The sequence below is a fragment of the Microcaecilia unicolor genome, chromosome 1, assembly GCF_901765095.1.
Source record: "Microcaecilia unicolor chromosome 1, aMicUni1.1, whole genome shotgun sequence".
In the NCBI taxonomy this organism is placed as follows: Eukaryota; Metazoa; Chordata; class Amphibia; order Gymnophiona; family Siphonopidae; genus Microcaecilia; species Microcaecilia unicolor.
In genome coordinates, this window is record NC_044031.1 from 248873100 (window position 1) to 248899295 (window position 26196).

At 44.1% G+C, this 26196-nt stretch overlaps 1 protein-coding gene across 2 annotated transcripts in view; it reads right to left on the reverse strand.

Annotated features, from left to right (window-relative positions):
- Nucleotides 1–26196, reverse strand: part of TENT4A (terminal nucleotidyltransferase 4A) — a 145357-nt gene that overhangs the window by 74099 nt on the left and 45062 nt on the right. For both annotated transcript variants that reach the window (XM_030205430.1, XM_030205420.1), the window contains exons 4-5: nucleotides 10377–10497; nucleotides 1–108 (exon numbers count right to left, since the gene is read on the reverse strand). In XM_030205430.1, the coding sequence (XP_030061290.1) occupies nucleotides 1–108; nucleotides 10377–10497 (229 nt within the window). The remainder of the gene's footprint in view (nucleotides 109–10376; nucleotides 10498–26196) is intronic.

The following is a 26196-nucleotide window of genomic DNA, read 5'->3' on the forward strand; positions in this document are numbered from 1 at the left end:
CTTCATGTGGTCTTTAATAAATCGTGCCGCCTTCACACCAGTTTCTACATTGAAACTGATGTCAACTTTCACTTCCGTCTCCTGATCAGTAAGTTTTATTATTGGTACCTAAAATAAGGAAAGAAACAGGATTAGAACCTTAAGTGCTATTTGAAGAAAATGATTTTTGAGCTAAAACATACTGTCTACAGAAGAGTAGTTTTATCTCTTTTAAAAGAAAAAGCAAAGTTTTTTTATGAAGTTCTCCAATTTACAGCGTATATCAAAATGCTACTTCTATTGTATTTACTAATAACATATGTTAATAGTAAATAGGCACAATATCATGGGGTGAGAGGTATGAACAACTAACTGAAATCACATACTCAGCAATTATAAGTACATAAGAATTGCTATATTCACGCCCTTGACTTCGGAGAATGTAGCGCAAGCACTTAACAGGTTTTCAAGAACGTTTTGTAAACTGGATATTTGCCCTAATTACCTATTGTCTACTCCTCCTTCATGTTTTATTACTGACCTCACGTCTCACCTAAATTTTATGCTTCAGGAAGGTCGTTTCCCAAAGGACCATGGTAGTATTCTACTTACCCCAATTCCTAAGGACCCAAAGAAAAAAAGCAAATCTCATTGCTAACTATCGTCCAGTTGCTTCTATCCCGCTACTAATTCAAATAATGGAAAGTATGGTCACTAATCAGCTTACATGTTACTTGAACAAATTCAACATTCTTCATGAATCATAATCTGGTTTCCGCACCCAACATAGCACAGAAACAGTTTTGATTATTTTATTTATTGCATTTGTATCCCACATTTTCCCACCTCTTTGCAGGCTCAATGTGGATTACTTTGTTGTCCAATTTTAAAAAAGCAATCGCTGTTGGCAAAAATATCCTTTTGCTGCAATTTGATTTGTCCAGTGCGTTCGACATGGTTGACCATAACATCAGTGTATTAGATAAATTCGGTATCGGTGGCAATGTGCTAAATTGGTTCAAGGGATTCCTATCTTCCAGGTCTTATCAAGTCAAAGTGAACTCCGCTATTTCACCACTTCGGAAACCCGTCTGTGGAGTACCGAAAGGTTCTCCTTTACCTCCAACGCTCTTCAACATTATGATGATTCCTCTCGCTAATGAATTATCCAAACATGGCCTCAATCCTTTTATTTATGCTAATGATGTAACCATTTCCATCTCTTTTAAGACCTCTTTGTCTAAAATTTCTGGCACAATCCAAGTCAGTTTTTCCATTATAGAATCCTGCGCTAATGCGTTTCAATTTAAACTCAACAAGGATAAAACTCAATGTATTGTTTTTTCTTCACAACATAACAAGTCAATTCCCAAAGCACTGGTTACTCCTGATTATACCCTCCCAATCTCGAACAGTTTGAAAATTCTTGAGGTCACGTTGGACAGCCATCTGTCGCTTGATAGTCATGTTAAGCAGATTACGAAAAAAATGTTCTTATCTTTCTGGAAGCTTAAACGCATCAAACAACTCCTGCCAAGAGATATATTTCGTAGCCTGATACATTCATTGGTTCTAAGCCACATCGATTACTGCAATGGATTGTACGCTAGTTGTACACACTATATTCTGAAGAAGCTCCAGACGGTTCAAAACACCGTGGCCAGACTAATCTTTGGAAAAACTCATTTTGATAGTGCACAGCCTCTCCGTGTGAGTCTTAACTGGCTACCCATTAAAGACTGTATTGAATTCAAAATCTGCGCCATAACACAAGATCATTTACGGAGAAGCTCCAGGTTACATGTGTGATTTGATAGATTTACCTCCTAGAACTTCATCGGTGTCATTTCGTACTTTTCTTCTGCACTATCCTTCCTGCAGGAATCTAAAGTACAAGTTAATCTACGCTTCTTCCTTTGCGTACATCAGCCCGCACTCCTGGAATGCTTTGCGGAGACTACTGGAAAGAGACAACAGATCACCAGACATTTAAAAAATTACTAAAAACGTATTTTTTTTAGTAAAGCCTATCTCCAAGACCTCCATACTCTTTAAACCCCTATTTCCGCTTTGTTCGATTTCCCACTTTTTCCCCTTATGTCTGCTTCCCTTTTGTTGGTCCTGTTTTCCCAACCGTATTCTCTTATTTAGCTGCTTTCGTTACAGTATTTGTTAATTTTTAAATAACTATTATATCCTGCTGTATTATGTAATTCTCTTGTAACATTGTTAGCCACAGTGAGCCCGCACAAGCTGGGAAAATGTGGGATACAAGTGTACCAAATAAATAATAAATAAATATTGGGACAGACCAAAGGTCCATCAAGCCTAGCATCTTGTTTCCACAGTGGCCAATCCAGGTCACAAAAGTACCTGGCAAGATCCCAAAAAAGTACAATACATTTTTGGCTGCTTATCCTAGAAATAAGAAATGGATTTTCTCCAAGTCCATTTTAATAATGGTCTATGGAATTTTCCTTTAGGAAGCCATCCAAACCTTTTTTAAATCCCACTAAGCTAACTGCTTTTACTACATTTTCTGGCAAAGAATTCCAGAGTTTAATTACACGTTGAGTGAAGAAAAATCTTCTGATGCGTTTTAAATTTACTACTTTGTAGCTTCATTGCATGCCCCCTAGTCCTAGTATTTTTGTAAAGAGAAAACAATTCACGCCTACTTGTTCCACTCCACTCATTATTTTATAGACCTCTATCATATCTCCCCTCACCAGTCTCTTCTCCAAGCTGAAGAGCCCTAGATGCTTAAGCCTTTCCTCATAGGGAAGTCGTCCCATCCCTTTTATCATTTTCATCGCCCTTCTCTGCACCTTTTCTAAATTTCACTATATCTTTTTTTTTTTTTTTAGATGCGGTGACAAGAATTGAACACAATATTCCAGGTGCGGTCACCCCTGGAATGATACAAAGGCATTATAACGTCCCCATTTTTGTTTTCCATTCCTTTCCTAATACCACCAAACATTCTATTTGCTTTCTAAGCCACCGCCGCACACTGAGCAGAGGTTTCAACGTATCGTCAACAATGATGCCTAGAACCTTTTCCTGGTCAGTGACTCCTAATGTGGAAAATGAAGATACATACCTGTAGCAGGTATTCTCTGAGGGCAGCAGGCTGATTCTTCTCACGACTGGGTGATATCCATGGCAGCCTCCTCTGAACGGAAATCTTCCTAGCAACAAAGCTTGCTAGAGCGTTCGAGCGCGCATGAGTGCACGCACCACGCATGTGCGGCCATCTTCCCGCCCGTCGCGCAAGAGTCCCGACAGTTCAATAACAAAGCAAACAAGGACAAAGACAACTCCAAAGGGGAGGCAGGCGGGTATGTGAGAACAATCAGCCTGCTGTCCTCGAAGAATACCTGCTACAGGTATGTATCTTCATTTCCTCAGAGGACAAGCAGGCTGCTTGTTCTCACGACTGGGGTATCCCTAGCCCATGGGCTCACTCAAAACAACAAAGAAAGGTCAATTGGGCATCGCAACGGTGAGGACATAACAAGGATTGACCTACGAAGAAACATCTAACTGAGAATGCAGCCTGGAACAGAACAAAAATGGGCCTTGGGGGTGGGGGGGGGGGGGGGGAGTTGGATTCTAAACCCCAAACAGATTCTGCAGCACTGACTGCCCAAACCGACTGTCGCGCCGGGTATCCTGCTGAAGGCAATAATGAGATGTGAATGTGTGGATTGAAGACCACGTCGCAGCCTTGCAAATCTCTTCAATAGTGGCTGACTTCAAGTGAGCCACTGACACTGCCATGGCTCTAACACTATGAGCCGTGACATAACCCTCAAGAGTCAGCCCAGCCTGGGCATAAGTGAAGGACATGCAATCTGCTAGCCAATTGGAAATGGTGCGTTTCCCAACAGCAACTCCCCTTCTGTTGGGATCGAAAGAAACAAACATTTGAGCGGACTGTCTGAAGGGGCTTGTCCGCTCCACATAGAAGGCCAATGCTCTCTTGCAATCCAATGTGTGCAACTGAAATTCAGCAGGGCGGGTATGAGGACGGGGAAAGAATGTTGGCAAGACAATTGACTGGTTCAGATAGAACTCCGACACCACCTTTGGCAAGAAAGCGAATGATACATACCTGTAGCAGGTATTCTCCGAGGACTGCAGGCTGATTGTTCTCACGACTGGGTGACGTCCACGGCAGCCCCCTCCAACCGGAAAAAAGTCTCGCGGGAGGACCCGCACGAGGGGCACGCCCACCGCGCATGCGCGGCCGTCTTCCCGCCCGTGCGCGACTGTTCCCGCTCAGTTAAGTAAAAAGCAAAGTAAAAATTGAACAACTCCAAAGGGGAGGAGGGAGGGTAGGTGAGAACAATCAGCCTGCTGTCCTCGAAGAATACCTGCTACAGGTACGTATCATTCGTTTTCTCCGAGGACAAGCAGGCTGCTTGTTCTCACGACTGGGGTATCCCTAGCTCCTAGGCTCACTCAAAACAACAAAGAGGGTCAACTGGACCTCGCAACACCGAGGACATAACAAAAATTGACCTACAAAGAACAACTAACGGAGAGTGCAGCCTGAACAGAATAAAACTGGGCCTAGGAGGGTGGAGGGCGGGTATGCGTACGGGGAAAGAATGTTGGCAAGACAATTGACTGGTTCAGATGGAACTCCGACACCACCTTTGGCAGAAACTTAGGGTGAGTGCGGAGGACTACTCTGTTATCATGAAATTTGGTATAGGGAGCATGGGCTACCAAGGCTTGAAGCTCACTGACCCTCCGAGCTGAAGTGACTGCCACCAAGAAAATGACCTTCCAAGTCAAGTACTTCAGATGGCAAGAAGCCAGTGGCTCAAAAGGAGGTTTCATCAGCTGGGTGAGGACGACGTTGAGATCCCATGACACTGTAGGAGGCTTGACAGGGGGCTTTGACAAAAACAAACCTCTCATGAGCCGAACAACTAAAGGGTGTCCAGAGTTAGGCTTACCCTCTACACGATAATGGTAAGCACTAATCGGACTAAGATGATTCCTTACTGAGTTGGTTTTGAGACCAGACTCCGCTAAGTGTAGAAGGTATTCAAGCAGGGTCTGTGCAGGACAAGAGCGGGGTTCTAGGGCCTTGCTGTCACACCAAATGACAAACCTCCTCCACTTGAAGAAGTAACTCTTCTTAGTGGAATCTTTCCTGGAAGCAAGCAAGACTCGGGTCTGCAGGCAGACCCAAGGCAGCGAAATCTACGCCCTCAACATCCAGGCCGTGAGAGCCAGAGACTGGAGGTTGGGATGCAGAAGCGCCCCCTCATTCTAAGTGATGGAAAACAATCTCCACTGTGCTTCGGAGGACAACTCCAGAAGAAGAGGGAACCAGATCTGACGGGGCCAAAAGGGCGCAATCAGAATCATGGTGCCACAGTCTTGCTTGAGTTTCAGCAAAGTCTTCCCCACCAAAGGTATGGGAGGATAAGTGTACAGGAGCCCGCTCCCCCAATGCAGGAGGCAGGCATCCAACGCTCGTCTGTCGCAGGCCTGAAGCCTGGAACATAACTGAGGCAGCTTGTGATTGGTCTGAGTGGCGAAAAGATCCACCGAGGGGGTGCCCCACTCCCAGAAGATCTTGCATACCACACTTGAATTGAGCGACCATTCGTGCGGTTGCATGAGTCTGCTCAATCTGTTGGCCAGACAGTTGTTTACGCCTGCCAGGTACGTGGCTTGGAGAAGCATGCCATGCTGACGAGCTCAGCACCACATCCCGACGGCTTCATGACACAGGGGGCGAGATCCGGTGCCCCCCTGCTTGTTGATGTAGTACATCGCAACCTGGTTGTCTGTCCGAATTTGGATCACTTGAAAGGACAGACGATCTCTGAAAGCCTTCAGCGCGTTCCAGACCGCTCTCAACTCCAGGAGGTTGATCTACAGACCAGATTCCTGGAGGGACCACCGTCCTTGAGTGTGAAGCCCATCGACATGGGCTCCCCACCCTAGAAGAGATGCATCCGTCGTCAGCACTTTTTGCAGCTGAGGAATTTGGAATGGGCGTCTCAAGATCAAATTGGAGCGAATCGTCCACCAGAGGAGTGAAGTGCGAAAACTGGCGGGCAGTCAGATTGCATCTTCTAGATTCCTGATACCACTGGGAAGCTAGGGTCCATTGAGCTGGTCTCATGTGAAGACATGCCATGGGAGTCACATGGACAGAGGCCATATGGCCCAGGAGTCAACATCTGCCGAGCTGTGATCTGCTGAGACGCTCTGGCCCGGGAAGCAAGGGACAGAAGAGTCTGCGCCCTCGCCTCGGGGAGATAGGCATGAGCCGTCTGTGAATTTGAGTGACTGGACTGGGCGTAGATGGGACTTTGGGTAGTTTATCACAAACCCCAGTAGCTCCAGAAGTTGAATAGTCCTCTGCATGGACTGTAGAGCTCCTGCCTCCGAGGTGCTCTTCACCAGCCAATCATCGAGATAAGGGAACACATGCACCCCCAGCTTGCGTAGCGACGCCGCCACCACCACTAGGCACTTCGTGAACACCCGTGGTGCGGAGGCAAGCCGAAAGGGCAGCACACAATACTGGAAATGCTGTGTCCCCAGACGGAATCGCAGATACTGTCTGAGAGCTGGCAGTATCGGGATGCGAGTATAAGCATCCTTTAAATCCAGGGAGCATAGCCAATCGTCTTTCTGAATCATGGGGAGAAGGGTGCCCATGGAAAGCATCCTGAACTTTTCTCGGATCAGATATTTGTTCTACGTCTAGGATGGGACGCATCCCCCCTGTTTTCTTTTCCACAAGGAAGTACCTGGAATAGAATCCCAGTCCTTCCTGCCCTGGTGGTACGGGCTCGACCGTGTTGGCGCTGAGAAGGGCGGAGAGTTCCTCTGCAAGTACCTGCCTGTGGCGGGAGCTGAAGGACTGAGCTCCCGGCGGGTAATTTGGTGGAGTGGAGGTCAAATTGAGGGCGTACCTGCACTGCACTATTTGGAGAAACCACTGGTCGGAGTTTATGAGAGGCCACCTTTGGTGAAAAAATTTTAACCTCCCCCCGACTGGTAGGTCATCCGGCACAGGCACTTGTATGGCGGCTATGCTCCCTTGGATCCAGTCAAAAGCCTGTCCCCTGCTTTTGCTGGGGAGGCGCAGGGGCCTGCTTGGTCACACGCTGTTGACGCGAACGAGCACGCTGGGGTTTAGCCTGGGAAGGCTGTCGGGAAGGAGGATTGTACCTACGTTTGGAGTAAGCGTAAGGAGCAGTCTTCTTTCCCCTGAGAAATCGTCTACTTGAAGAGGTAGGTGCTGAAGGCGCCCGGTGGGAAAGGTTGTCGAGGGCTGTTTCCCGCTGGTGAAGCTGTTCGATCAACTGCTCGACTTTCTCACCAAAAAGATTACCCCCCCCCCCCCCCCCGGCAAGGGACATCCGCCAGCCGCTGCTGGGTCCGATTGTCCAGGTCAGAGGCGCGCAGCCATGAGAGTCTGCGCATCACTATACCTTGGGCAGCATGTTTTTAGCCATGCCGGCTTCCTCGAACAGACTATCCCAGTGGTATCAAACTATAGTGGACTCTAGGAGAGCTAAATCACTTAGCTGGATGGGCCTTAGGGTGGAGCAACACATTGGGAGAAGTCCAACCCTTGCAAAATTACGGACCCACTCTCTGGCGGTCATAGAACAGTCCTTGCAGCGGTCGTTTGAGTGGTCCTATCTAACGTTACTATTGTGCAAAGCAGATCAGCTGAGGGAAGAAGGTTTATCAGATGCTCAGTCCAGTTTGTTTTATTAGCATCCCTTCTGGTTAAAAAATGTATCTTGCAATTCTGGGTAGATTCGTCTCCACTGTCGACAGCCAATTGGAACAGGCTGATGAAGGAGATGGCAGAATGGGTAGAACTTCAATATTCACTCACTGCCTCTAGCAGGCAAAAGGTGTACCGAGAAATCTGGAGGACCTACTCTTTGACGGGTGATGGGATGGGGTTGAGCCCACCCCCAGGATCCTTGGTTCATTAGTTGGGAGTTCGTATGGAGAAGGTGGAGAAGTGGAGACGGGGGGGGGGGGGGGGGGGGGGGGGGTAGGAGGGGTTGGGAGGGTGTTATATATATATATATATATATATATATATATAAAAAAGTCGGAAGGAAGATTGATTTCGTTTATTATGTACTGTTTACCGGTTATGTACGGCTGCCTTGCAGTTTGTTAAGCAGGGTGTTGTCTATGTTGAACATTGGCTTTGGCTTTTATATTTTGTACATTCTGTCTGGTAAGGTAATTTGTAGCTTCTTGTCTGGCATTAATAAAGATATTTTTAAAAACACAAAAACAGCAGCGGAAGTCACAGGGCCTTGGGTGGGTGTGGGGAGAGCCTGGTGCATCTCCTGCTCCCTCCAGATTTTTGAGAGTGTCATAGCAACAGTCTCTCTCTCTCCAGGCATAGCTAGCTGTACAATGTGTGTGTGTGTGGGGGGGGGGGGGGGGCAACGCACTCCTCACTCTCCCCCCACCCCCCCATGCAAGGCATACCTTTGCTGGCAGGGATGCCGACTATCTTTCTCTTTTGATCTAGTGAACAGTTATGCCAGCCCTTGCTCTCAGTAAAATACAGGCCAATGGCTCATAATAAGAGCTAGGCTTCTTAAAATCAGAATCATCTCTGATACAAAAGAGAGCTAGCCTGTAAAAATCAGAGATCACCTTTGACACAGTTACATTTCACTGTGGCAAGTACTGAGATGAGGTAATTGAGAGCTGGCAAGGGGTGGGGGCAATCTACTCTATAAACAATCCTGAGACTCGCACCTGCAAGACGTCATAAGCAAGAGTTGCTATGGTTATGTAGAGATAGTGCTGGGTCAGCTGAACCCCGGGTGAGAACATCCAAAGGGGGGGCTAGAGGAAGGTTTGGGAACATATGAAGTCATTCTGATCAACTGATAAGGGCTAGGAGCCCTGTTGAGAAAGCTGGGGTCCATTGAAATGAATAGGGCCAAAATTGTATATAAGCAGCAGTTTGAGGAGTATTAGAGGAGACGAGAGAAGAAGACCAGAGAAGGAAGACTCCAGAAGGCTAGAGAGAGAGAGGACGTGCCATGATATGCTGCTCCATTATGTGAATGCTTAACCTACCTGTATTACCATTGGTAAGATTGTAATAAACTATCTTATTATATCTACTACACTGGGTTCCTTTCAAATTACAAGGGTCCATACTGCCTGACGGTGTAAGCCAGTCATGAGCAGATTCAGGGTTGGGGTAATTAAGTATCTAGAGGGGATTTGCAGTTCTCTCTAGGATAGTACAGAGAGCCCATGGCTTCCGCTGCGCAAATGGGTGAGGCAGATCCTAACTATATACACTAGCCACAAGAAAAAAAAAAAAGATTTTAAATGCTCCCAGATTTCAACATAATTAATGTTTATTGTGAGAATATAAATCTCATAAATAACTTAAAATAAGTAAATAAATAAATAGACAGAAACTCAATGTTGAGCACCTGATTCTCATAATATGATATCTGTTTTAGTGGCTCTTTCCAGGAGAAAAAAAAATCTCTGCATGAATACAACACGTGCCAGTGTCCCTATAACCAGCCCCTCCTCCAAATGACACACTAATTACGATTTATAACAATTTACTACTCTACCTATGAAAAGCTGGAATGTCTGAACGTATAAGTGAGATTAAATAAACATGCTACCAACATTAAAGAACAACATGGATGCAGCAGCTCAAAGGACTGTTTGATTTGTTTGGGATGATGGCTGCACGGGTTGGGGAAAGAGACAAACCTCTGAGGAATCTTGACTTAAATATGTCTTCTTTGAGCTGCAGCCCTGCATTCACTGTTGCCGGCTTCCTTTCTTCTCCCGGGCCGGTACATCAGTGGCCTGAAGCAAGAACCTTGAGCTGCGATCCTCATGCTTGTGGCAGGCAAAACAAAAAAACAGTATGAAACCGTGCGCGGGGCCGTAGCCCTGCACACACTGCTACCAGCTTCCTTCCTCCTCCCTCCCCTCAGGATGTAACTTCCTGTTTTGGAGAGGGAGGAGGATGGGAGCTGGCAGCAGCACACGCAGGGCTATGACCCCGCGCACGGTTTCATGCTCTTTTTTGTTTTGCTGCGAGTGAGGGTCGTCGGACTCTGAGTGAGACGTCCAGCCACAGGGCAGCTGGAGCTGACGCTGCCAGGAAGGGACATGAGCCACCCCAGCCCAAATTTTGGGAGCCGGTTGTTAAAGTTTAACAACCGGCTCCCAAAATTCTTTAAAAAATAACAAACGGCTCTGGCGAGCCGGCTCCAGCACACCACTGCCCACAAGTCAGGCATTACTTGACTAAAAAAAAAAAAAAAAAAAAAAAAAACCAAACTGCAGTGTTAAGTAAATCTAAGCATGCACTTGTCATGACTTACCGTAGCTTTGTCAAGTACTTTAATGGAGCAAGGCTCAGCCACATTGCGTTTCCGTAGTGCTTGCTCTAACTGTTGTAAAGGAGGACGTTCCCACTTTCCAAAAACTACTAAATCGATATCGCTGAAATACAAAAGGAAAATTCAAATGTTTATGATACCTCCTCTTCAGAGAGGAAATAGGTCAAAAAGACTACATGAATCATGATCCAGAAACCTGGGTAACAGCTGAGATCCACGATCCAGTTATCGATTTCTAATTTAAGCACAAAATACTAATTTAAAACACACCACAATTGTCCCAACTTCCCTGGACAGGAACAGAGCCTAAAAACGGGGAAGAGAGGTTCACATAAATCAAGAAAGGCAAATCCACGGTCAAGCAATCAAGAATTCAGGGAAGAAACAAAACATCTACATTTAGGACTGAGGGGGTGGGGAGAGGGAGAATACACAGCAGAAGACATTCTAGAAACTTTAGATCACACTGGCTTAACATTACTGCCACAATCATTTCTTTAACACTTAAGTCAGTGGTACACAAAGAAATATTTAAAAGAAAAAACATCTTCAAGAAAACTGCAAATGAACTAGGTCAAAAGCAGTATAGGTTCCCTTGATATCGAGCAATATAGCTGCAGGGAAATCATAAAAAAGGATGCCCCAGCAGCAACTGTTTGAGGTTTTAGCTGTAAAGGAAAAAATAAAGCTTCCAAGAAGCCTAAGTGGCCTGAGCCACATATGGGCACATCTTCACAATAAAGAAAATGAATTAAAATAACTTTTAAAAACAGATTTGTAAGAACATAAGAATAACTATACTGGGTCAGACCAATGGTCCATCTAGCACAGTAACATGTTACCAACAGTGGCCAATTCAGGTAACAAGTACCTGGCAGAAAACCAAGTAGTAGCAACATTCCATGCTACCAATCCCGGGGCAAGCAGTGGCTCCCCCCACCCCATGTCCATCTCAATAGTAGACTATGGACCTTTCCTCCAGGAACTTGTCCAAACCATTTTTAAACTCAGATACACTAACCGCCGTTACTACATCCTCTGACAGCGAGTTCCAGAGCTTAACTATTCTATTTGTTTTAAAAGTATTTCTACGTAGGAAGTAGTACAGGTCTAGTAGATTGAAGGGGGGGGGGGGGGGGACAGAGCCAAATGGTAGGAGGGTAGTTGGGGGGGGGGGGGGAGGGAAGGGGGGATTAGTTTCATGGTAAGGATGGGTAGGGGGAGGGTGGGGGAGGGTGGAAGGAGGTGGTTATAGGGGGGAGGGAAACAGTCATATCAGTAGATGGATGCATTTTAAGATCCATGTTCAAGTTTTCAAAATTTGTTTGAGGCTGTATCAGGAGGGGGCCATGTTTCCACAGTAGATATAGATGTGGCATGGAGCCTTTGAAGCTTTGGTCTCCCCTAGTTGGAGGGTCTTTAGATTCCAGACCCTGCGGAAAGTGGCAGAGGTGTAGTTTACTTCTAATGATGGAGGGCTGTATTTGACACTGGGGGTACACCAACCCTGTATAGTTGAGTTGAACACACTGTTCCCGATTACACTTGGGATGGGAGTGAGGGACGGGAGGGGGGGGGGTACATATATATAAAAACGAGATGACTGTATGTAATGTTATATTTCTGTTCACATGTTACATTATACATTGTTAAATGAATACCTGTAGTTATGCAGAAGAGTTATGTGGCTTTGACCTTCTCATCAATAAAAACAGTTAAAAACGAAAAGTATTTCTATGTAATTTCATTGAGTGACCCAACGTCTTTGTACTTTTTGAAAGAGTGAGCAATTGAGTCACTTTTACCCATTCTACTCCACTCAGAATTTTGTAGACCTCAATCATATCCTCCCCTCAGCCACCTCTTTCCCAAGCTGATCTCTTTAGCCTTTCCTCAAACAGAAGGAGTTCCATCCCCTTTGTCATTTTGGTCACTCTGAGTCTTTTCTAATTTCTCTATTATCTTTTTGAGATATCATTGCAATATAATTTGTACTCTGATAACAGTGTCCCAATGACTGTCCTCCTTCCATCGGGTCTCTGAGATGCCTATTAAATCTGTTTAGTGCTATGTACTCCAACTCTCCAATTTTATTTTTTAGGCTTCTAGAATGTCTATATAGGACAATTCAAATAGTGTTTTTTCCTTCTACAAAACTGCTTTGAAGTTGACTGGGATAATTTGCTTCCTTTAATCTGTTCTCCCATTAAACACTCCTGGCTTTCTTTCACCATTATTGCAACCTCTACTAGGATTCCGTAAAGATCCTTTTCAATAGTATCCTCCAAGGATACTCAACATCAAACCATGCACTCCTGGGTGACTGTTGGCTCCCATCCACCCCCCTTCCATTTTAGTAGTTCTCTTTTTTTAAAAGCGCCATCAGCCTGGTTCCATCCCGGTTAAAGTGGAGTACATCATTTTGGAATAGCCCCCCCCCCCTTTCCCAGAATATTGCCCAGTTCCTAACAAATCTAAATCCCACATCCCTGCACCATCATCTCAACCACGCATCGAGACTTCGGAGCTCTGCCTGCCTTTTAGGTCTTGCACATAGAATGTGAAGCATTTCTGAAAATACCACCCTGGAGGATCTGAAGTTCAGCTTGCTACCTAAATGCCTACATTTGGCTTTCAGACCCTACCTTCACACATTTTCCTATGTCATTGGTACCCACATGTACCAATACAGCTGGCTCCTCCCCAGCACTATCTAAAAATCCTATCTAGGTGACGCTTCAGACCAGCAACAACTCAACTAGAGCCACCCTTGTGATAATCAGTATAAGATTCCAGAAAAGCAGAAAGATCCAAGCTACGTCTACGGCTCTCTGGCCCAGACATCACTCTTGCAAGTGCCTAACAAAGAAATGCAATGAGGACCAAGCGGCCACTTTACAAATATCTTACAGACCAACAACCAAGGATGCTGCTTGTAACCCTGAAGAATGTGCATGATAATGTCTGGTGCTACTTTGTAGATGCACGTTAATCCCAGTTTAAAGCCACAATTTAAAAAAGAATTCTAGAAAAGGTCATCTGATGCGGTGGGAAGGATTGGAAAAAAAAAGTGAGGCTCCTCCACACTTCTTTTTATCCTTCTAAATTCTCTGTCTTTACCTATTGAACGAGAATCCCTGTAGCGCTGTATCCCGTTGTGAATATTTTGGCCTTCTCTTGGTGGAGTTTATACAACTTAAACACCAACATAGGTTCCAAATCTTTGAAATACAGAAGTACATAAGTGCTGCCATACTGGGACAGGCCAAAGGGCCATCAAGTCCATCATCCTGTTTCCAACAGTGGCCAATCCAGGTAAAAAGTACCTGGCAAGATCCCAAAACAGAATACATTTTATGCTGCTTATTTTATTTGTTGCATTTGTATCCCACATTTTCCCACCTATTTCCAGGCTCAATGTGGCTTACATAGTATCATATTGGCGATCGCAAGTTACGGTATAACAATTACAAAGTGAGTAATGGTATAAAAAGGTTCATGTGTACAAGACAATAGTGAATCGTAGAGAGGGGGAGTTGTGTTTTGTCCATACGCTCTTTGGTTTCGCTTGTGCTGCAAGGTTTAAGTATTTAGGTTGGGTCGGTAGGGTATGCCTTTTCGAACAGATTAGTTTTTAGTAATTTCCGGAAGTTTAGGTGGTCATACGTTGTTTTCACAGCTTTAAGTAATGCGTTCCATAGTTGTGTGCTTATATAGGAAAAGCTGGATGCATAAGTTGATTTGTATTTGAGTCCTTTGCAGTTTGGATAGTGGAGATTCAGGTATGTTTGTGCTGATTTTGCTGTGTTTCTGGTTGGCAGGTCTACGAGGTCTGGCATATATCCCCGGGCTTCGCCGTAGATAATTTTATGAACCAGTGTGCAGATTTTGAAAGCAATACATTCTTTGATTAGGAGCCAGTGCAGTTTTTCTCAGAGGGGTTCGGCGCTTTCGAATCGTGTTTTTCCAAATATAAGCCTGGCTGCCGTGTTTTGGGTGGTCTGAAGTTTCTTTGAGATTTGTTCTTTCCATCCCACATAGATTCCGTTGCAGTAATCTACATGAGCAGTATAAAATGTTTTGTACATTTTTGGGATCTTGCCAGGTACTTGTGACCTGGATTGGCCACTGTTGGAAACAGGATGCTGGGCTTGATGGACCTTTGCTCTGTCCCAGTATGGCAAAACTTATGTAACTTTCTCATAGTATACTGCTCATCCCAGAAATAGTGGATTTTCCCCAAGTCCAACTTAATAATGGTCTATGGACTTTTCCTTTAGGAAGCCGTCCAACCTTTTTTAAACTCTGCTAAGCTAACCGCCTTTACCACACTCTCTGGCAATGAATTCCAGAGTTTAATTACACATTGAGTGAAGAAAATTTTTCTCTGATTCTTTTTAAATTTACTACTTTGTAGCTTCATCGCATGCCCCCCAAGTCCTAGTATTTTTGGAAAGCGTAAACGGACGCTTCACGTCTACCAATTCAACTCCACTCATTATTTTATAGACCGCTTTAGCCTTTCCTCATAGGAAAGTCATCCCATCCCCTTTATCATTTACATCGCCCTTCTCTGCACCTTTTCTAATTTCACTATATCTTTTTTGAGATGCGGCAACCAGAATTGAACACAATATTCGAGGTGCGGTCGCACCATGGAGCAATACAAAGGCATTATAACATCCTCATTTTTGTGTTCCATTCCTTTCCTAATAACACCTAACATTCTGTTTGCTTTCTTGCTGCCACTGCAGCAGCAGCACACTGAGCACAAGGTTTCAATGTATCATCAACGATGACACCTAGATCCCTTTCTTAGTCTGTGACTCCTAACGTGAAACCTTGCATGACGTAGATATAATTTGGGTTCCCCTTTCCCACATGCATCACTTTGCACTTACTCATATTAAACGTCATCAGCCATATAGACGCCCAGTCTCGTAAGGTCCTCTTGTAATTTTTCACAACCCTCCCCCGATTTAATGACTTTGAATAACTTTGTGTAATCAGCAAATTTAATTACCTCACTAGTTATTCCCATCTCTAGATCATTTATAAATATGTTAAAAAGCAGCGGTCCCAGCACAGGCCCCTGGGGAACCCCACTAATTACCCTTCTCCATTGAGAATTCTGACCATTTAACCCTACTCTCTGTTTTCTATCTTTTAACCAGTTTTTAATCCACAATAGAACACTACCTCCTATCCCATGACTCTCCAATTTCCTCTGGAGTCTTTCATGAGGTACTCTGTCAAACGCCTTCTGAAAATCCAAATATACAATATCAACTGGCTCACCTTTATCCACCCCTTTAAAGAAATGAAAGATTGGTGAGGCAAGATTTCCCTTCACTAAATCCATGTTGGCTTTGTCTCATTAATCCATACTTTTGAATATGCTTTGTAATTTTGTTCTTTATAATAGTCTTTACCATTTTGACCGGCACCAATGTCAGACTCACTGGTCTATAATTTCCGCGATCTCCTCTGGAACCTTTTTAAAAATCGGCGTTACATTGGTCACCCTCCAATCTTCCGGTACTGCATTTGATTTTAAGGATAAATTACATGTTACTAACAATAGCTCCACAAGTTCACTTTTCAGTTCTATCAGTACTCTGGGATGAATACCATCCGGTCCAGGAGATTTGCTACTCTTCAATTTGTAGAAATGCCCCATTACATTCTCCAGGTTTATAGAGAATTCAGTTTCTCCAACTCATCAGCTTCGAATACCATTTCTGGCACCGGTATCTCTCCCAAATCTTCCTCTGTGAACACAGAAGCAAAGAATTCATTTAATCTCTCCGCTATGGCTCTGTCTTCCCTGATCGCTCCTTTTACCCCTCAGTCATCTAGCGGTCCAACCGATTCTTTTGCCGGCTTCTTGCTTTTAATGTACCTAAAAAATTTTACACTATCAGGCTTATTTTTGAAAGAAAAGGGCGCCCATCTTTTGACACAAATCGGGAGATGGGGGTCCTTCTCTCAGGGTCGCCCAAATCGGCATAATCGAAAGCTGACTTTGGGCGTCCCCAACTGCTTCCCGTCACGGGGACGACCAAAGTTCCCAGGGGCGTGTCGGAGGCGTAGCGAAGGCGGGACTGAGGCGTGCCTAATAGATGGGTGTCCTCAAGCGATAATGGAAAAAAGAAAGTCGCCCCTGACGAGCACTTGGCCGACTTTACTTGCTCCATTTTTTTCTTAAGACCAAGCCTCATAAAGGTGCCCTAACTGACTACATGACCACCGGAGGAAATCGGGAATGACCTCCTCTGAGTCCCCCAGTGGTCAATAACCCCCTCCCACCCTGAAAAAAACAACTTTAAAAACTTTTCTTGCCAGCCTGAAATGTCATACTCAGGGTCCATTGCAGCAGTATGCAGGTCCCTGGGAGGTTGAGGTGTGTGTGTTAGCAGAGGCATAGTGAAGGTGTGGACGTCCTGAACTGCCCCCCCCCCCCCCCACATGGATGGCCAAATTTCAAGGGAGTGGAGGAGTGGCCTAGTGGTTTGAGCACTGGTCTTGCAATCCAGAGATGGCCGGTTCAAATCCCACTGCTGCTACTTGTGATCCAAAATCCAAATAAAGGGGGTGTCAGAGGCATAGCAAAAGCATAGACGTCCTTCTCACAGAAACATCCACATTTTGGATGCCCTCAACTGCCCATCGCAGGGACGGAGGCATAGCGAAGGACGTCCTTCACTCTTGCTGTAAAAAAAAAAAAAAAAAAAAAAAAGACGTCCCTGACGAGCACTTGGACATCTTTACTTGGACTTGTGTTTTTCTAAGGTTGTAGACGGCTACTATACACGCAGCTTGTCTGCATGTATGAAGCCGTATTTGGCTTGGCTGCTCTGCACTGGCTTCCCCTTCCTTAGGAAGGAAATTGTGTGCAAGACCTAACAGCGAGCAGCTCATTTGCATGCGATTTCCTTCATGCATGCCCGCTCCTTTCCGAATTGCTAAGGGATCGGTAAGGGAAGGGCTTTTTCCGTTCAGTTAGTGCATCTGAAGGTAAGCTGGCTGAAGGGAGCTATGTACCTGGGAGCAATTTGTGAAGTCCACTGCAGTGCCCCCTAGGGTGCCCGGCTGATGTCCTGACATGTCAGGGGGACCAGTGCACTTCAAATGCTGGCTCTTCCCATGACCAAATGGCTTGGATTTGGTCGTTTCTGAGATGGGTGTCCTCGCTTTCCATTATCGCCGAAAATCAGAAACGACCAAATCCTGGGGATGACAGTCTCTAAGGTTCGACCTAAATTTGATGATTTAGGTGACCCCAACCGTATTATCGAAATGAAAGATGGACGCCCATCTTGTTTCAATAGTACAGGTTTCCCCGCCCCTTGCTGGAGCCGTCCTGCGAGGATGTCCCCAGAAAAACTTGGGTGTCCGTTTCGATTATGCCCCTCTATGTGTTTTTGCCTCCAACGCAATCTTTTTTTCGAAGTCCCTCTTAGACTTCCTTATCAGCGCTTTGCATTTGACTTCACATTCCTTCTGCTGTTTCTTATTATTTTCAGTCGGTTCCTTCTTCCATTTTCTGAAGGATTTTCTTTTAGCTCTAATAGCTTCCTTCAACTCACTTTTTAACCATGTCGGCTGTTGTTTGGTCTTCCGTCCTCCTTTTTAATACATGGAATATATTTGGCCTGGACTTCCAGGATGGTGTTACAGGCTATTCAAAAATATCTGCCAGTAGAATTATTTTGTCTGGTTGTGCAGTCTCTGATTCTTACCAAACTGGATTACTGCAACATTGTCTACTTGGGGTTGCCAAAACATTTGCTGAAGAAAATTCAGACTATCCAAAATGTTGCCGTTCATTTAATCTTCTCGCTTAAGAAACCAGATAAAATTATAGATTATTTTATTAAGCTTCATTGGCTTAAAGTTGAGGCGACGATCATTTTTAAATTAGGAAGTCTTTTGTGGAAGATAACCCAGGGTATATAGTACCATAATATATGATTTCTTTGGTGTATTATTCTTTAACAGAATGATGTTATAATACTCGCAGGCAGCTCTTGTTTGATTTTCCAAGCCCCCGGGGTATCATTTCCAATAAACTTTTATCAGGTTTATTTGCATATCAAGAGGCTAAATTCTGGGAATTTTTACCATCCAGTTTGAGATTTTTATTCAGTTATGGCCTGCTTAAAAAGAACCTTAAAACTTTACTGTTTAATAGATATGTGATCAAATAATTATACATAGTTAATTTTAAGAATGAGTTATCTTTTTTCCTTGCCAAATTGTGACATCCTAAGCAAATTGTGTCTTATTGTCTTGCTGAAACCTGCTGTGAACTTGATATGGTATTAGCAGGCAATATGTGGTTTAAGTGTGAATGTAGCTATCTTTTTCACTGATATCTCCTTCTAAATGGGATCACCTAATAAGCTGTTATTATCTTGGAACGTGAAAGGCATGGATTCTCCCACAAAAAGACAAACAGCGTTTAATAGGTCTCCATAGCTTTCTTACAAGTAACTCACTAACATCCGTGGAGCATAAACAGTTGGTTCATTGGTGGGTTGGAGCCTGTTATGTATCATCACTGGGGAAAAAAGCAGGGGTGGTTATACTGTTGCAAAAGGGGCTGGATACTACTGTACACAATTTTACCACTGATAAGAAAGACAGGTATGTCATAGTAAATTTGACTATTGCTAGACAAGTTTTGTTCTTTGTAGCATCTACGCCCAATTATAAAAACTTTTATAACCACCTCCTTTACTCAATTCATGAGTTCTGAGAGGATCTCTCATTTTGGGAGGTGGTTGTAATGCAGTGTTTGATCAGAGAATGGATAAATCGGTTGCACCGCCTGATGCAAAGACTAATGTAACAGAAGGGGTTCCCATGCTTTGTGATTTGCTTGACTTAATAGATGTATGGTGAATACTTCACCCAGATGATCGTGACTATACTGATATTTCCAAGGTTCATGACACATAAGCCTGGATTGATTACCTTTTACTGTCTCAGGATCTTTGGTCCCAGAAATGATTAGTAGTAGGTATCAACAGCAGAAATAGGACCTTGTGAAGTGTCTGATCATGCAATGTTATGGATGGATTTGCAGCAGACTCAGCTCCCGGGTAAGTTTGTCCATTGGAAATTCCCTTTAGCATTATATACAGATCTCCAATTCCCCCTTTTTTTAAAAAAATAGAAATGGGTGGATTATAATTTTTTTTTTTATCAAGTTCTGATTGTATTGGGAAATGGCTAAGGTGGTTATGAGAGGGGAGATTATTGCCTATTATCATTATAAATGAAAAATGATGGACAGGGCTATCCTACAATTAGAACCGCTGGTTAGGGCCTACAATTTGGACTTTTCCTTATGCCGGCTAACAAAACCGAGCTTTTGAAGTCTCAGTTAAATCTTAATGAGCTTCTACATCAGAGGGCCAGGAAATCTTTACAATATTGTAAGTTCCAACCATACAAATTTGGCTATAAAACAGGGAGGCTGTTGGCCCTGCTGGCTAAACATAAAATTGGATTTTAAGGCGTGATTTCTCTTCAAAATATTACTACTAATCATTCCTATAGCGCTACTAGACATACGCAGTGCTGTACACATTATATGCAGGTACTTTCTCTGTCCCTAGAGGGATCACAATCTAAGTTTTTGTACCTGGGGCAAAGGAAGGTTAAGTGACTTGCTCAAGGTCACAAGGAGCTGCAGTAGGAATTGAACACAGGTTGCCTGGATCAAAGCCCACTACATTAACCATTAGGCCATTCCTCATACCATTAGGCCACTTGTGACAGGGTGTACATCCCATCACTGGGAAATAGATTCCCTAGATGAAGGAGTATGTCTCCAGCCAAATATAGGAAGACCACCTGGGTATAGTCCATTCCCATTCTACTCAGGGTAGATCCCTGGGACCCTGCTGGGGTGGTTGTAGTCCAGGGTAGAGACTACATGGGAGGTGGCAGGGACAGACAACCCAGTCCTGAAAAGTGAGAAGTGGAATACCTACTGTGGGAGAAAACTGTGGATATCGAATGTTGACCTGAACGCTGACCTACACACACATTTGCATATTTGGACTGAGAAAACGTTAGGACTATTTTAAAGCCCAGGAGAAGCGAAACTGGAATCCGCAGTTCTCAGGGCCAGGAGGGGAGAGAGCCGAGACCCTCTGGACTTAGGGGGTGATCCAGACGAGGGTTTTGGAATTGGACCCATTTGATCCTGAGAAGAAAAGGGGCTTGTTAAGAGGACCCAGGAGACCTAGGAAATTGAGTCTGACCTCTTCAGAGGTCTGGATTTCGGCTTATGCTTTGGTAAGTGGTGGCCAGTGAATTCAGCCGGTCTTTCGGGAAGCAGTGTGCAGATTTCAGATTATGCTTCAGTAAGTGGTGGATGGTGAATTCAGATTGCATTTGAGCAAGCAGTGCCTTGTGGCTTCAGTTTGCTCTTCGGCAAAACAGCATTTGGTGGAAAACCCTCTGCCTACACTGTCGGGTAGGCGGTATGGGTCACACCACTCCACTATCAACCAATGACGATGAGGACACTTTTTTTGAGACCCTCTATGCAATCCCACCAGAGTTAGGGTTAACAATCGACACCTATTTGAGTGCACTAGACTTGCCAATGGTGTCTCCTCAGGACAAAGCTATCTTGAATGCTTTTCTCTGAGGGAGAGGTGGAGCAGGCAATTAACCAGAGTGTGTTGTGCAAAGCGTTGGGTTTGGATGGCTTCCAGGTAGAATTTTATAAACTGCTGAAAGATTTTAACCTGCTGATGGCGGCATTTAATGAGATTGTGTAGCAACAGAAACAGCCAGATAGCCTTCAGACTACACAGATTTTGGCATTTCTTAAACCAAGGGGGGATTTTATTGTCCAATCTCTGATTAACTATAAGACAAAATTGGTACCTAAAATCATGGTTAACAGGCTTTCTCAAGTGTTCCCACATTTGATAGCAACACCTCAGGTCAGGAAGGGATGGTGAAGGGATGATATTCTGTTCAGAATGTCAGACGAATTTAGACCTCGTTGGAGGTACTGACTCACCAGAAGTTGCCATGCTTATTAATCAGTTTTGATGCTGAAAAAGTGTTCGATAAAGTAGGATGAGACTTTTTACACGCTATGTTAGATGCTTGATATTCAGGGCTTTTTTTCAGGATGTGGTATGCACTCTGTGCCCCAAGGCAGTGCTAAGCATTAATGGATTGTTATAGGACTCTTTTCAGATGTCATGGGACTTGGCAGAGTTGCCCTTTGTCACCTGTTTTAACCCTGGATCCCCTAGTTAAGGAAATTGGCTCTAATTCAGATATTAAAGGGGTCTCGCTGAGGTACTCTGAATTCATAATTGCGGCCTTCACTGTTAGTCCATATCACTAATCCACAAACATCATTGGTGGCCTTGCTGGAGAGCTCCCAAGAGTATGGCAATTTTTCTGGATTTCAGTTCAATTTCCTAAGATCGGAGGCTCTACCTACAGATCACTCAGTGAGGAGAGTGTGGTCTGCGACATTTCTATTAACGTGGGCCAAGAGGATCCTTAAATATTTAGGTATTTATCTAACTGGAGATTTTTCCCAATTATACAGTCTTAATATGAAGAAACGGTTATAGTTTTCTAAAACCCAGTTAGCACAGTGGCAAAAATCTGCCCTTATCCCTAGGGGGAAGGATCTGTCTTTATAAAACATGTGTTTCCAAAATGGCTATATATGTCTTGCAGTTGCTTCCTTTATATTTACTTAAAAAGGAGTTTAAGTTGCTGTCCCAGTTACTTTCCCTCTTTTTTTTTTTTTCCAGGAAAAGCCTAAATTAAGGCTTCAGCTCTTATAAGGTAGATGGTCTCAGGGAGGTTTGTGGCTTCCGGATTTAGGAGTCTATAATAAAACATGTTTGTTGCATCATTTAAAAGATTGGGTCTGGGAGGGTCACATGACACCGTGCCAGCTAGTGGGTGTCAAAGAGCTGAGTTCCCAAGCACCATGAATAACATCTTGAACCCGGGCTGTTCCAGTGGAATTTTTATAGAAAATTCTCCTTTCTGAAGATCTCTGGGTCCTGAGAGGTGGCTTTTGTTCTTATCAGCTACCACGTATGTCCTCAAATACTGTGGAAAGACGGAGCCCAAGGCCACATGGGGTACAGCAAAATGACAGGTCCCATGGCCAGCCTTCAGTGAGCTCAATTTGGGCTGCTGAGATCACTGGACTCCTCCATGGATAAAAAAAATTACAAAACGTAGCAGATATGCTGAAGTCCATGGATGGTAAGCTAGAAACTCTAAGAACTGATCTTTTGGCTTTTCAGCAATGCCTCTCGGATGCAGAGGACAAGTTGAAACAGCATGACAGCCAACAACAAGACATGCAGCTTAAACTGGCTCAATCAGGGGACAAGATTGATGATTTGGGGAACTGGTCTCAGAGTAATCTCCGACTGGTCGGTCTCCCAGAGTCAATTAAAGGACTTGGAGTTGTGCAGTTTTTTGGAAAGCTGGCTGACTAAAGTCTTAAATCTTCAGTCTGTTGCTGGCCCCCTGGGAAGGTTAAGGCCAGCGGATCCTTGCCCTCAGCCAGTTATTTTCAAACTTTTAAACTTCATCTATAAGCAAGAGATTTTGAGGGCACTGCAACTTACCACCCCCCCCCCCCCCCCCCCCCCGACTATGAGAATCACAGATTATTATGTTTTCAAGATTTTTCTGTGGCGGTGTCAGCCAAGCCAAGGCATTCACTACAGCTTACAACTTGCTTTAGACAAAAAAAAAAAAAAAAGATGCCATCAACTTTGTTCTACCCGGCGCGTTTGAGTCTCTTCTATGCAGGCAAGACCCACTTTACTTTGGCCTCACAAAGGTCTTACAATTTGCTGATCAACTGGAGTCGCCATCTGCTCCATTGTGAGGAAACTCAAGGAGTTAGAAGACACTTGCCTTCTCTCCACATGGGCACGTGCTTTACTGGGGTCTTTTTTGGCCGGTGCAGATGGGCTGCTTCTCTTTCTTCCATATGGATGTTTGACAAGTACACTGTTAGCTTTAATGGTTTTGCTCTTTTTGTTCAGATCAGGGATCTTCTGAATTGGATTTTTTTTTGTTTGTTTGGCTGTTTGTTTGTTTTTTTAAATATATTGCCTCCTAGCTTGATGACATTTTCGTGGACCTGTGTCTTTGGCTCTTTATTTCCACTACCTTAGGAGCCTCTTGGATTTTGTTACTGACACCAGATTTTTTATTCCTCTTTAGTGTGTTTCTGACAGGTGTTTTCCATAGCCTTTTGAGGTTGACAGTCTGCCTCTCTTGTTTGTTTGCTTGTTTAAGTTGTTTTATCTTCCATCTTGGTTCAGTTTCTGCGATCTCTGTTCATCTTTCAAGCCACATTCCTTTTGTTATACTGTGTATTTGACTTTATTTCCTACAAAGAGCCCGGGGAGTGGGAAAGAAAGTTTAAGTGATCCTAGTCCGAGAAGAGGACATCAGTTATTGCTAGAAGGGGGACAGGATATGGATGGGGAGGGAGGTGGCGGGTATTGGTTGGGGATATGCAGTGGGAGGGTTATTTTTTACTGCTTTGTGTTTACGTTTTGTATTAATTTAGGTATAGGTCTTTTTTTTCTACCATCCTAGATACTACGCAGCAGACCCTACATTTTTTGAGGGAGGGGGAGCCCATGAGCTGTGGGGGTCTCCCTCCTATGTTTTTTCTTTTTCTGCACTCTTAAAGATTGTCTCCTGCAATTTGGAAGGAATCTCCTCCCTCAAAGAGAACGAAAGGATTACAGGCTTTGAGGCGTCAAAATGCTAATAGCGTTTTTATAGGAGACATTTATCCTCTGCAAATATGAAAAATTTAAGAGAGGATAGTAGAGGCCTGGATCGACCACTGTTGGAAGCAGGATACTGAGCTAGATGGACCACTGGGCTGACCTAGTATGGCTATCGTTATGTTAAAGGAGGAAGAGGTACCCCACAGCTCCAAACCCTAAAAGAGACTAATAGCAAAAGTGGACAGCATAAAGAGGTAAACCCCAAGGATGGGTATGGGCATGAAAAGGTACCTGGGACGTATACTTGGGTATATTGAAATAATGCTCCAAAGCAGTGCAGGCAGACAATAAAATGCTTGGTAAGAGGGAAGGTGCTGCTTAGCAAGCCTGAAAGGCTTGCCTAGGACTGAAGAGAGTACATTGGATTGCACTTTAAAGGTGTGTTGTTAAGACTACAAAGTAAATGGGCTCTTTGGGTTGTTTGTGAGAGAAACAGTCCAGGGTGATGAAGGGTAGGTCTAAGGAGATAGTTACTGGAGGCAGTAGTTTGGGTAGACTACCTGAAAAGCTGGAACAGTTGAGAAACGCAAAGTCTAGTAATGGATGAATGCTCTTGCTGATATTTGCTGTGAAGAATTCATTCTTGGTAATTAGCTTTCTTATTCTAAGACTGAACCATAAATTGATCTTCCAATAATTCCTCTTTCCTAAACACAGTTTAATAATTGCAATAAAAGGAATTTCTATAAACTGCAGCTGGAGAAGACTTCTCCTGAGGGTTTTGTTTGGAAGTCATGGCTATAGTGAGCTCAGAAGTTCATTTGAATACAAGTTCAGATTTACCTTATCTTGCTCCTTTTCTATGTTTTAAACCTGGGAGAAGAGACAGGGCCTTATATCTTGGAAGTTGTGATTAGTACTGAACTTTTTTAGTGTTTATTTTGTATGCTTATTTTTTCAGAATTGTGGACAACTTTAATCTGGTATTCCTCCTTGAGTTACTCAGGGACATAAAAATAAATACCCAGTATAAACCTACAGTATAGATTCCTGTTTACTGAAATCATAAGTCCTTTTTCTACCTCCTGAGGCTTCCATGGGGTCAGGAGGCCCTACAAATATCCAGCTTGAGAAGCACCTGCTCAGCCATCCTTCACATTCCCTGGAAACATACATAGGGATCCCAATTAAACAAGGAGACCATCTGATAAAAAGCAAGTCACTGTGCAAATGGGAACAAAGTTTGCTGAAAAGCACAGAAAGGTGTTCCTGCAAAGTAAGACCTGCAAGATGCACTTGGCCAAACTTAAAACCACCACCAACATACTTGCCCTTCAACGAAAGATCCTTAATGGACGCTCACCACAACAGCTCAAAGATTGGATCAGAGCACCTTTACCCCTAAACTGAGATTTCATTACAGAACCACTGGGTGCGAGAGAGGCTAAATATGGTGGATTCCTCACAGGAAGCAGACATCCCTAGGCCGCCAACACGTCCTTCACCTTACCTTACCCTCAGAAGCGTAAGGAGTCAGAACCTGCCCATCACCTTAGTGTGCCAAAGCACTATATAAGATCCTCCCACTCCACCAGCACTATCTGGGAGTGTACCTTATGTAGCAAAAAGGACTTGGAGGGTTATTGAGACCTGCCAGAATCAGAATGTCATTCAAGACTTACTTCTCTATTATGTCCACCATGCAGAGCATCTCTATCACCTGGTCAATAAGGAAAGACAAGTACAGAATAGTTTTTATCATCCTCTAGGGAAAGCCTACCTAGCCACGAGGAGAGTGTGTACAGGAAGAAAGCGTCGTCATCCACAAGGCCCCTTCATCCCACAACCTCTAAGGAGAACAAGGCCAGAATATGAGCCTGCCCTTCTAGTAACCCTCCACTGCGGACTCTAGGATGCTTACTCTCATGACCTAGCCGCCCAGTGCTCATAACCAACTCCAACACCCACAATGCTTCCACCTAGAACCCAGACAGGAGCTGCATGAATACCCACAGTAAGGGTATGAATAA